Below are 12,946 nucleotides of genomic sequence, written 5' to 3'. Positions count from 1 at the left end.
TGTCTGTGTCTGTGCGTCTGTGTCTGTGTCTGTGCGTGTCTCTGTGTCTGTGTGTGTCTGTGTGTCTGCGCGTGTCTGTGTCTGTGTGTCTGTCTGTGTCTGTGTGTCTGCGCGTGTCTGTGTCTGTGTGTCTGTGTCTGTGTGTCTGTCTGTGTCTGTGCGTCTGTGTCTGTGTGCCTGCACGTGTCTGTGTCTGTGCGTGTCTGTGCGTCTGTGTCTGTGTCTGTGCGTGTCTGTGTGTCTGCGCGGGTCTGTGTCTGTGCGTGTCTGTGCGTCTGTGTCTGTGTGTCTGTGTGTCTGTGTGTCTGCGCGGGTCTGTGTCTGTGCGTGTCTGTGCGTCTGTGTCTGTGTCTGTGCGTGTCTGTGCGTCTGTGTCTGTGTGTCTGCGCGGGTCTGTGTCTGTGCGTGTCTGTGCGTCTGTGTCTGTGTGTCTGTGTGTCTGTGTGTCTGCGCGTGTCTGTGTGTCTGTCTGTGTCTGTGCGTCTGTGTCTGTGTGTCTGTGCGTGTCTGTGTGTCTGTCTGTGTCTGTGCGTCTGTGTCTGTGTGTCTGCACGTGTCTGTGTCTGTGCGTGTCTGTGCGTCTGTGTCTGTGTGTCTGTGCGTGTCTCTGTGTCTGTGTGTGTCTGTGTGTCTGCGCGTGTCTGTGTCTGTGTGTCTGTGTCTGTGTGTCTGTCTGTGTCTGTGCGTCTGTGTCTGTGTGTCTGCGCGTGTCTGTGTCTGTGCGTGTCTGTGTGTCTGTCTGTGTCTGTGCGTCTGTGTCTGTGTCTGTGCGTGTCTCTGTGTCTGTGTGTGTCTGTGTGTCTGCGCGTGTCTGTGTCTGTGTGTCTGTGCGTGTCTGTGTGTCTGTCTGTGTCTGTGTCTGTGTGTCTGTGTGTCTGCGCGGGTCTGTGTCTGTGCGTGTCTGTGCGTCTGTGTCTGTGTCTGTGCGTGTCTGTGTGTCTGCGCGTGTCTGTGTCTGTGCGTGTCTGTGCGTCTGTGTCTGTGTCTGTGCGTGTCTGTGTGTCTGTCTGTGTCTGTGTGTCTGTCTGTGTCTGTGTGTCTGTGTGTCTGCGCGGGTCTGTGTCTGTGCGTGTCTGTGCGTCTGTGTCTGTGTCTGTGCGTGTCTGTGTGTCTGCGCGTGTCTGTGTCTGTGCGTGTCTGTGCGTCTGTGTCTGTGTCTGTGCGTGTCTGTGTGTCTGTCTGTGTCTGTGTGTCTGTCTGTGTCTGTGTGTCTGTGTGTCTGCGCGGGTCTGTGTCTGTGCGTGTCTGTGCGTCTGTGTCTGTGTCTGTGCGTGTCTGTGTGTCTGCGCGGGTCTGTGTCTGTGCGTGTCTGTGCGTCTGTGTCTGTGTCTGTGCGTGTCTGTGTGTCTGTCTGTGTCTGTGTGTCTGTCTGTGTCTGTGTGTCTGTGTGTCTGCGCGGGTCTGTGTCTGTGCGTGTCTGTGCGTCTGTGTCTGTGTCTGTGCGTGTCTGTGTGTCTGCGCGTGTCTGTGTCTGTGCGTGTCTGTGCGTCTGTGTCTGTGTCTGTGCGTGTCTGTGTGTCTGTCTGTGTCTGTGTGTCTGTCTGTGTCTGTGTGTCTGTGTGTCTGCGCGGGTCTGTGTCTGTGCGTGTCTGTGCGTCTGTGTCTGTGTCTGTGCGTGTCTGTGCGTCTGTGTCTGTGTCTGTGTGTCTGTGTGTCTGCGCGGGTCTGTGTCTGTGTGTCTGCGCGGGTCTGTGTCTGTGTGTCTGTGCGTCTGTGTCTGTGTGTCTGTGCGTGTCTGTGTGTCTGCGCGGGTCTGTGTCTGTGCGTGTCTGTGCGTCTGTGTCTGTGTGTCTGCGCGGGTCTGTGTCTGTGCGTGTCTGTGCGTCTGTGTCTGTGTCTGTGTGTCTGTGTGTCTGCGCGGGTCTGTGTCTGTGTGTCTGCGCGGGTCTGTGTCTGTGTGTCTGTGCGTCTGTGTCTGTGTGTCTGTGCGTGTCTGTGTGTCTGCGCGGGTCTGTGTCTGTGCGTGTCTGTGCGTCTGTGTCTGTGTGTCTGCGCGGGTCTGTGTCTGTGCGTGTCTGTGCGTCTGTGTCTGTGTCTGTGTGTCTGTGTGTCTGCGCGGGTCTGTGTCTGTGTGTCTGCGCGGGTCTGTGTCTGTGTGTCTGTGCGTCTGTGTCTGTGTCTGTGCGTGTCTGTGTGTCTGCGCGGGTCTGTGTCTGTGCGTGTCTGTGCGTCTGTGTCTGTGTCTGTGTGTCTGTGTGTCTGCGCGGGTCTGTGTCTGTGTGTCTGTGCGTCTGTGTCTGTGTGTCTGCGCGTGTCTGTGTGTCTGTCTGTGTCTGTGTCTGTGTGTCTGTGTGTCTGCGCGGGTCTGTGTCTGTGCGTGTCTGTGCGTCTGTGTCTGTGTCTGTGTGTCTGTGTGTCTGCGCGGGTCTGTGTCTGTGTGTCTGTGCGTCTGTGTCTGTGTGTCTGCGCGTGTCTGTGTGTCTGTCTGTGTCTGTGTCTGTGTGTCTGTGTGTCTGCGCGGGTCTGTGTCTGTGCGTGTCTGTGCGTCTGTGTCTGTGTCTGTGCGTGTCTGTGTGTCTGTCTGTGTCTGTGTGTCTGTGTGTCTGCGCGGGTCTCACGCGTACAGAGGCAGAACAGGAGGCCCCCACGTGCTCCTCCTGGCCCTGGGGCCGTGTGGACGGCAGAGCGGACACTGAAATCGACGACTCGTGCGTCGGTCCAGGGCAGGAGAAGGCAGTAACTCACCACTAATAGAAAAATACGGAAAGCTGACTCATTCTGGGCATTCTTAGGACGTCGCAGGCGACTCACGAGAGGCCTTTGGAGGGGACGGCGACGCCACGCACACAGATTCTGCCCCGAACCTTCTGACACTATTTAGAGATGCAACCGGACTGTGTCTGGTATTTGCTCCAAACAAGACGGGAAGAAAGGGGTGGGACCAAGACGACCACGAGGTACACTCCTTCCTCTGCCTGCTTTAGCCGACGCTGAAAATGTGTGTCGGAGGAAAGTGAAAAGGAATCAGGGAAGAAGAAAGCGCCCTTACCTATCTGGGCGCACGTGAAATGCGTGCTCTCGGCCATTGACCGGCTCGGGAACCCAAACATCCTGAAGGCCTGGGTGCTTGAGAACGGGTCTGACCGTGGCCACTGTGGCGGGACACCCGCTCTGGCCGGCACTGCGTTGGGTGCTGCCAGCAGCCTGGGAACGAGGAAACCGGGGCCCAAAAGGGTCCAGTCAGCTCCCCCAGCTGACACGGCGCCTCGCGGCGGACACAGGTTTCCGTCGGCGTCCGCAGGAAGTGCGGAGTTCAAGGGTGCTCGTGTCCTACAAAGTCAGCCTGGAGGGCGTCTTCCCGACAAGGAGAACCGAGACGGTCCCGGCATCACAGACAACCCTCCAAAGGTTCGGGTCTGGAGCGTGGGGGAGCCTGAGGGCGAGCGGGGCCCCCCACTGCCGTCCTCTGACTGGAGCCGCGAAACAGGCCTCCAGCATCCGCAGCGGAAAGAGGAAGCAAAACTACGTCGACTTCCAGGGGACATGATCTGGTGGACGCAGAGTCCTGAGGAAGCCCCTGGAGTCTGTCAGAACAAAAGAACGAGTCCAACAAGCTACAGGACACAAGAGCGACACGGAGAACGTACTGTCCTTTCACACGCGCCGTCCGAGCACAACGCTAGGGGGAAATTCCGTCCCTGACGAGCTCCAAAAGAACGAAACGCTTAGGAATACACTTAGCAAAAGAAGCACAAAACAGACTCTAACACAACAGAGCATTGTCGAGGGAAGTGAAATGGATCTAGAAGACACGGGAACACGTCCCACGTTCACGGGTCAGGACACGTAACATCGGTACGCCGGCGACACCCCGTAAACTGACCCGTAGATCGCGCACAGTCCCCGGCAGAACCCCAGCTGACCTCGCTGCAGGAATGGGCGAGCGGGTGGGAAAACTCCTACGAAATTGTGCAGAGAATGACCAGAACGACCCCGGGAAAGAGAAAGAGCAGGAACACTCGTGTTCTGATTTCAAGACCCACTGCAAAGCAGCAGTAACGGAGACGCTGCGCACGGACAGACGGACCGACCCATGACGGAAAGGACAGGACCGAGAGCACAGAAGCAGACACACGCACGTGTGGCCAGGAGGCTACCACCAAGCGCGTCGAGACCCATTCACCGGGGAGAAGCCGGACTTGCCGCACGCAGGTGGGGCCCCTACCGCCCAGCGTACGCAAACATTCACTCGCCGCGGACCGAAGACTTACATGTAAGTGACGGAGCTCAGAAAGCACGGGGTGAGTCTTCACGATCTTGGAGCTGCCGTGGGGTTCTTAGAAATGGCACCCACGGGGGCACCTGTGTGGGCAGCTGAGCGTCCGACTCTGGGTTTGGGCTCCGACCACGACCTTCCCAGCCGGGCTCCACGCTCAGCCCACAGTCTGCGGGAGACTCCCCCTCCCTCGGTCTCTGCCCCTCCCACCACGCTCGCTCACTCTCTCAAATAAACGAAACTTGAAGAGAGGAAGGAAGAAAGAAACGGCACCGAGAGCACGAACAACGGACGAGAGACACTCAGACCGGGCTGCCCCGAAACCGCAAACTGCCGTGTCTCCGGGGCAACCGTCGGGAAGGTAAAGAGAACCCACAGGCAGCGTGGATGTGCACAGGTCACGCATCTTTCGAGGGTGACGAGGGGCTTGGATGGGGAGTGCGTAAAGGTCTCTGACAAGTCAGTGATGCAAAGACGAGTCACCAACTTAAAAATCAGTCAAGGGGGCGCCTGGGTGGCTCAGTGGTTTAAGCCGCTGCTTTCGGCTCAGGTCATGGTCTCAGGGTCCTGGGATCGAGTCCCACATCGGGCTCTCTGCTCGGCAGGGAGCCTGCTTCCCTTCCTCTCTCTGCCTGCTTGTGATCTCTGTCAAATAAATAAATAAAATCTTTAAAAAAAAAAATCAGTCAAGGATGTGAACAGCCGTTTGTCTGCACAGAGAAAAGGCCAATGAGCCCATGAAGGGAAGCCCAGGTCACCAGGGACCAAGGAATCTACAAGGTCCCACGTCATGCCCACCAGACAGCTGAGCCCGTGTGTCGGCTTGGAGAGCCCGGAGCCCTGGTGGGCGGCAGCTGGGGACACGGGCAGCTGCTCTGGGAAACCGGCTGGGGGTCCTGCCAACGGTCGCCGTGGACTCGGCCCTCCCACTCCTAGCCACGAAAACATGGGTCTTTGAAAGTCCACAGCAGCCCTGCTCACCAACGCCCCAGGCGGCAATGGCCACCGCGCCCATCACGGATGAGGACACACACGGTGGACCCATCCGTTTGCCAGAACGCGACTCAGCCACAAAGCAACGTTGTCCTGACATGGCCACAGAGCGGCTGAGCCTGAGCGACAGGAACCGGGCACACCGTGGTCCAGACCTGCAGTCGGTCGCGGGCACCAGGCGCTGCAGAGGGGGACAGGGCGCGGGGGCTGACCGCGTGGGTTTCCGGCTGACAGGGTGGCAACGGTCTCCGGCTGGCTCTGGTGACGTGACGTCCCCACTGATCGCTAACAGTCACAGAGTTTTACACGTTAAATGTGTGAATTGTATCTCGATAAAGGGGGGAAGAAACAGGCGCCCATGAACCAGGTTGGGTCCTCCCCGCCCACAAGGGTGCCCACGCGCTCACCAGGGTGTGTCCCCTGCCCGCCCACGTCATGGCCAGCCCTGCCCATCGGGGAAATGGCGTGGAGAAGCGTGTCAGGGGCTGTCAACGTCGGCCACCTCGGCAGGAGCGGAGGAGGGATGGCCCCGGGGACAGCAACGCCAGACAGCGGAGGCCAGGGCTGCAGCTTCTCCCCTCATGGCCGCGGCCGGGCGCCTCTTTCCAAGCTCCGTGCCTCACGCGCTACGTGCAGCTGTGAGCCCCTGACCTCCCCAGGGACAGCCACGGGTTAATGTGGTTCAGCATGGAAGGAAATCTGTTTCTCCTGCTGAAGGTTCTTAAACATCGCTCGGGGGAGGGCACGGAAAGGGTCTCGTGGGAATCTTCAGGGGACCCCCTCCGGGGTGTCCGCGGGCAGACCCAGGAGCCAGGGTGCTTCTGTTTCTTGGGTCCTGCTTCTCCCCCCGCCTGCAAGAGACTCCGGGCAGAGGGGCCTGTGCAAGGCAGGCGGGGTGGGGTCCCTCGCCCCCGAGGGTGTGGAGAAGCCCTGGGGCCCCGTCCACCTCTGTGCAGCTGGCGGCCCAGAGCAGGCGCCCCCACCCCAAGACTGAGGACAAAACACTTGTTTCTGCCAGAACCCAGACCTCTCTGAGCCGCTCGCTCCCCAGCCCCATCCCAGGACCTGCCCCTCACCCCGTCTGCCTCAGGGCCAGTCCCTCGGTGTGGGTGACGACAGGGCCACCACGGCTCCGCCGCAGCCCGTCGCTGGCAGCCAGGAGCGGGGACACGCGGGGTCCTCTGCTGCAGCCGTCGCACGCCGTGAGAGCCCGAGGGGCGGCGGCTGGAGAGCAGCCAGTCACGGCCGCGCGGCCCCAAACCCCTCTGAAAACCTCTCAAAATTCAACACTCGCTGCCACCGTGGACTGGGAAAGTGACCGACTGCTCCTGGAGCTCCAGCCCCAAACAGCACATCAGCAAACAGACACGACAGTGAAATCAAGCATCAAGGTACGACGTTCGGAAAACTGACCAAGGCTGGCATTCATCCACCCGTGTCTCCTCCTCCTCTGTAAAGCCCGTCAGAGCCCTGGGCCCCCTGCTCGCCCGTCTGCTCCCCGTCCCTGCTCGGCTTGGGAGAGCCCAGACCCAACACACCCCACACCCTGAACTTTTCTTCCCGTGCCTCAGCCCCCGCGCCTGTTTGGAGGAGGCACCTCAGCATCCCGGAAGCCACACTCACTCAGACTAACTGGGAAGGGCACCCACTAAGCCCCGAGTCCAGAGTTGTGCAGTGCACAGCCTGGGGAACGTGAGCCCAGATCCTAGGTTGCTGGACTGGGGTGGGCGGCTTTCCTAGGATGCCCAGCTGTAGCCATAACATACTCTGGTCAGGCACACCCTGATGACCCCGCATTCAAAAGAAACCGTGTACATTCTTACCATCTGCCTTCTGTTCTCCACCAGGTTGAGGCCGATGGTTCCCAGGAAAGCCCCGAAGCCCAGCTGCACAGAAGGAAGTACAGGGAGACCCTGGTCCGTGCCCGAGCGCCGGCCGGCCTCCCAGCAAGCAACGCGCGGGCCGCTGCCACTCTTAGAAGGCTTTCCGCCAAGGGACAAGGCCGGCCGGTCCCGCCCCCCGCCACCCTGTCCGCCGAGTAGCAGACAGGCTCCTGCCCGCTGGGGTGGGCTTCTCGGGCTCAGGCAATGCTGGGGACTGGAATCGAAGTTGCCGAAACTTGACCTGTCTCGGCTTCCGTGTTCAACTACGTCAAGTCCTGATCACAGAAAGGAGCGTCTCACGGCCCCCTCAGCCGGCACGGGGGGACCGCCCCTCCACGGTGGCCCAGAGCCCCGCCGGCCCGTCGTCTGCATCGGCTCCTCAGGCGAGCGGCCCACCTGACGCTCCTCCCGGGCCGTTCCCAAGTCCGAGCCAGAGGGCGGCTCCTCGGGTGAGACGCTGGGACCCAGCCCCGAGGGAAGGCGCACAAGGAGCTGCCGGTCGCCCACGGACGCAGCTGAGGCCAAGCACAGGGGAGCGTTGGGCTCAGGTGAGCAGGTGGACAGGTAGCCTCGGGGAGGGGAGGAGAGAGGGGAAGGAGGCTCCTGCATTGGGAGGTCACCGAGGGGGCCTTCCTGTCCCCACGAGGGGTGGCGGGCTGTAGGAGAAGCCCACCCTGGCTGTGCTCACCCTGGACCGAAGGATCCAGGGCGGGGCACAGGGACCCGTCCACTGACTGTGTCCACCTGGCGGGAGACGTCTGTTTGTCACGCCTGTCAGCTGGACCGGCGCCCGGGGACATCGCTGTGCGGGGCGGCTGATGGGGGACGGGGGGCTGGGCTGCTGGCGGCAGGTGGCGGGGGCCCCGCTGGCGGTCGGGCGCACCTTGGAGCTTGGGACACTGACCCGCAGAGCAGCGCCGTGGCGGGCGCTCCGGGTCACCGTGTTAAATTCAGCGCCGTAAAGTCAGAGCTGCTCGTGGCTGCACAGCCCTGTCTGTGGAGACGCTGTCACCGAGAATTGAAGAATTCTCACGGAGAAAGGAGGAAGCTTCTCGCCTTGTGCAGCTTCAACACACCACAGTCCAGTTCCAAAGCATCGGAATCCCATGCCGGCATCACGACAGGGACGGCTCGCCGACTCGCGCCCTCGATCCCGCAGGAGGAGGGGCCCGAACCCACAGCCCCGGTTTCTCCTGCCATCGTCTCCGCAGACGGGAGGGACTTTGCCCGCAGTTTCCTGTGCATTTCGTCCGTTCCTCCGTAGCCTTCGGAACCGGCCTGGTCCCAGAACCCGGTTCCCTCAGGGCAGACGCCTTCGACACCTCGACACTGTGTCCGGGGTCCCCTCCCTCCCCACCCCCGCAGAAAGGTGGGGCCCCCAGAATACGGGCAGCTCTGAAGACGTTACTGGTGAGACTTTCTCTGCACAAAGACCTTTACATGTTGCCGCAAACACTGCACGGCAGGTCACAACTAAAGTAAGGGAAGCACAGTGGGGACCCCTGGAGCGAAGTCTGCGGCTGACAGCGTGCACGCGAATTCACCATCCGGAACGTCCCCGCGACCAGCCTGAGATCGGGGAGCACTTCTTGCCAGACCTCAGTAGGCTGTCCTGTCTGCCGGGGGCATCCGTGCCCGCAGCCTAAGTGCGGCATGGATGGCCCCCCCCACGGCTGCCCCAGGAGAGGGACTGACTGGCACGACCACAGTGGGGCTCCTCGGCCGGCCTCCACTAAGACGCATGTCTGTTCTCCCAGACGGGGTGCGGTCAGCTGTTTTGGATGGCTTCAGTCTGGAGGTCCTGGGCTGAGTCCAGGCCGGGGTCCGTCCTGCTCCGGCGCCCGGGCCGTGGCTGGCTCGGGCGTCCTCCACCACCAGCGCCTTCCCCTCTCCAGCTCCGACCGTGCGCCTGCATGGGCCCCCCGTGCTCACGCCACGCCGGCCACACGAGGCAGGATGACAGTGTCTCTAGGGGCAGGCCAGCCAGCAGCCGCACAGCCACAGGGCCCAGGGAGGACACGGGTCCTCTGGGCGCAGATTCTGCTGACCACACCCACCCACAGCAGCTCACCTGCTTTACGCTCCAACCCCATGAGCCGGAGCGGACAGCGTCACCCCCGCGGCCCTCCCAACAGGCCCCAGGGGCAGCAGCACTCACGATGATCCCTGGGTAGTAGCCCCCCACGGTCACGTTCTCCGTCCTGGTGGTGGCGGCGAGGCCGACGGTCAGAATGGAGGCAGACGCCACAAGCAGAGACCCCACAAACCAAAGGGAGGTCTTCTTTCTCCTCGCAAACCCTTCTAGAAGGAGGACAAACGAGGAACCGTCAGCGACAGGTCGGGTTCAGAGCGGGGTCCCCCCGTCCCACTTTCTACCCAGACCACTCCCTCAGGGGACCGAAGCGGCTCTGGAAGGCCCCAGCCCACGCACGGGCATGGACGCCTCTTCCTGGGGCAGGAAATCAGGGCATTCCTCCCACCCACCCACCCGCCCGAAAGGTCCCACCAGCTCCTTGATGTCTTTCCTGAGGACACTGGTCGGCACCAGGCAGTATCACCCGCAGCTCCGTGTCCCCACAGCTGGAAGCAGGAGCCACCGGCCGCAGACTCGCTTCAGCCCTGTTGCGCCAGGGTTCAACACCCGATATCGGACCCCCCAGCGGTGACCCCTATGAGGGCAAGCGGGGACGTCTCCTCCCTGCCCCGCCCTCTTGCCTGGGATTCAGTGCCCCCAGGGCTCACCCCCAAACCAGTGCCCACCCTGGTCTGTATGTCCCCCAAAGCCGTCATCCTGGCAACCCTCAGCAGAAGTCGTGCCTGACCATTTTTCATCCGCTGAAACGAGGAATGTTCCTTAGGCCCTGCAGGAAATCTCCCGGAGGAGCCTGTCCCTCAGCCTTCCTCCTGAAAACCCTTTCCACTGCCTGAATAGGAGCACAAAGGTGAAGCCCCAGCAGTCATTCTGGGCCCTGAGGGCACCCCGCGGACGGAAGCCACACTTGCAGAATGGCAGAGCGGAACGCGGGCCTGGGCTGTGCACCTCCAAATCAAGTAGCAGAAGAAAGTCTCTGACTACAGCCGCCGCTTCGGGCGTCCCCGGATCTGTGGGCAGACATCATCCTAGCTGTCACGGAACTCGGGAAAGCAGCCAGAAAGGAGACCTTCTGCCTCGAGTCTCGACGTCCGGGTTTCTCGTTCATCTGACGTTCTTCCCTGGGGTGCGTCTCGGGGAGGACGGGAGGCCTCGCTCCCAGGCACCGTTCACACACAGACACCCACGCCACGCACAGCGGCGGCCGCCCAGCCAAGGCCGCCGGCCAGGAGAGAATCCACGCCGAGTCCAGACAGGCTGTTGGGGTTGTGCTTTTTCGAAGCTTAACTATCCTGATCCCTGTGATTCCAAAATGAAATCAGGATGAGAGAAAAACGGGGTGTCAGAGGGGTAGGAGACCGCGATGGCATCAGCTCGCAGGCGACCAGCCAGACAGTCGTCAGACCATTCCGAACACCGACACACCCAACAGGAGATCGAAGAGACGAAGAGCAGCGATTCTAGGGTCAGAAAATTGACCCTACCTTCCTGGAAGGTAGGACATGCGAAGAAGTGACTCCAAAGTGATGGGAAGATAGACCGTGGGAGGGGCAGCTCCTGGCAAGCGGCGGAGCACAAAATCCAAACTTTCAGAAGTCGGCTCCACGGAGGGACGTCACTCCAGAGTCTAAGTGGGGGCTGGAGCCCTCACGGGGGCAGCGTGGTCTCAGGTCCCACAGGGTCACGGAAGGATCAGGGGTGCCTGACTGAGGCAGAGGTCACAGGTATCGCAGCAGGGAAGCCAGGGGCAGAGACGGAGCCAAGAAGTCGGTTCTCAGCTCGGGATCACCTTAAACCATGATCCGAGGCACAGTCGGGCCACTGCCCTTCGAGCAGGGACCCCACAAGTGGCAAATCTGTGGAGACTCGTCTTCCTCCTCCAGGACGAGTGACGCGGGAGGCTGCGGCAGGAATGTGCTGGGTTTGGAGACTCCAAACGGGGCCGCGCGCCAGAGATAGACACGCTCGGTCACAGACCAGGGGAGATCAGAGCACAGCCAGAGACCAGGGAGACCGGAGGGACTGACGGCTTCTCTCTGTGGGCGCACTGAGAAGAGGGTCCCCGAGCTCTTGCCTCCTCCGGCCAGAGACTGGGAGGCCACCATCTTCATTCCCTTCCTCCAAAGCGGTACAGAAATCGTTCAGGAAACAGAAGCGCCGAGAGAGAACCCAAGCAGATTGCTTAGCCCGGCCCCTGGCAAGGTGCAATTCTGCCTCACGCCAAGACACGTGAGAATCAGAGCAACAGGCCCTGCCCCCAGATCAGCAAGAACATCCGGCAACGACCAAGCTCACCAATCAAGGAGAACCGCCAACTCCAGGGCCAGGGGAAAGCAACGCATAGAATTCATGGCTTTTCCCATGATCCATTAGTATGGCAAAGTTAAATTTTTTTAATTTTATTTCTACTTACTCTATTTTTTAATTTTTCCTCTTTCCTATTTTAACCTTTTAAACCATTTTATCTTATCATTACCTTTTAAAAAATTTTTTTAAAATTTTCATTGTTACAGTCATAGTCCATCCCTTCATCATGTTTACCCTTATTTTTCTGCATACAGATAAGTTTTCTTTCTTTAAAATTTTGGGAGGTAGTTTCTTCTAAGAGACCAAAATACCCAAAACCAAGTGTGTGGCTAGGCTCTCCTCACCAGTCTAACATATATATATTTTTCTTTTTTCCAGTTTTTTTCTCCCCGCAATTTCGGGTTTCTTCAGATTTGGTTAGTGTATATTTTTCTGGGGTCATTGCTACCCTTTTAGTATTTTGTTCTCTCATTCATCTATCCTTTTCTGGATAAAATGATAAGGCAGAAAAACCACAAAAGAAAAATAAATGAAAGAACAAGGGGCAGTACCGAAGGCCAGGAACCTAATCAACACGGACATAAGCAGTATGTCAGAACCAGAGTTCAGAATGACAGTTATCACGGTGCTTGCTGGGCTCGAAAAAAGCATGGAAAATATTAGAGAGTCTCTTTCTGGAGAAATAAAAGAACTAAAATCTAACCAAGTTGAAATTTAAAAAACTATTAATGAGGTACAATAAAAAAAAAAAAAAGAGGCTCTTACTGCTAGGAAAAATGAGGCAGAAGAGAGAATTAGTGATTAGAAGACCAAATGACACAGAATAAAGAAGCTGAGCAAAAGACAGACAAACAGCTACTGGACCACGAGGGGAGAATTCGAGAGATAAGTGACACCATAAGACGAAACAACATTAGAATAATTGAGATTCCAGAAGAAGAAGAAAGAGAGAGGGGCAGAAGGTATATTGGAGCGAATTATAGCAGAGGATTGCCCTAATTTGGTGAAGGGAACAAGCACCAAAATCTAGGAGGCACAGAGAACCCCCCTCAATTCAATAAAAATATGTCCACACCCCGTCATCTAATGGTAAAACTTACAAGTCTTAGTGACGAAGAGAAAATCCTGAAAGCAGCCAGGACAAGAAGTCTGTAACATACAATGGTAAAAATATTAGATTGGCAGCAGATTATCCACAGAGACCTGGCAGGCCAGAAAGGACTGGCATGATATATTCAGAGCACTCAACGAGAAAAACATGCAGCCAAGAATACTCTATCCAGCTAGGCTGTCACTGAAAATAGAAGGAGAGATAAAAAGCTTCCAGGACAAACAAAAACTGAGAGAATTTGCAAACACCAAACCAGCCCTACAGGAAATATTGAAAGGGGTCCTCTAAGCAAAGAGAGAGCCTAAAATTAATAAACCAGAAAGAAACAGAGACAATATATAGTA

General features: G+C 58.5%; 1 protein-coding gene across 1 annotated transcript in view; it reads right to left on the bottom strand.

Annotated features, from left to right (window-relative positions):
- Positions 1-12,946, bottom strand: part of TMEM255B (transmembrane protein 255B) — a 39,246-nt gene that overhangs the window by 22,124 nt on the left and 4,176 nt on the right. The window contains exons 2-3 of the mRNA XM_046028341.1: positions 9,251-9,393; positions 7,033-7,095 (exon numbers count right to left, since the gene is read on the bottom strand). Of these exons, the coding sequence (XP_045884297.1) occupies positions 7,033-7,095; positions 9,251-9,393 (206 nt within the window). The remainder of the gene's footprint in view (positions 1-7,032; positions 7,096-9,250; positions 9,394-12,946) is intronic.

This window comes from Meles meles, chromosome 14 (assembly GCF_922984935.1).
Source record: "Meles meles chromosome 14, mMelMel3.1 paternal haplotype, whole genome shotgun sequence".
Taxonomy (NCBI): Eukaryota; Metazoa; Chordata; class Mammalia; order Carnivora; family Mustelidae; genus Meles; species Meles meles.
Note: the sequence above shows the minus strand (reverse complement) of the source record. Positions and strands in the feature narration are given on the sequence as shown.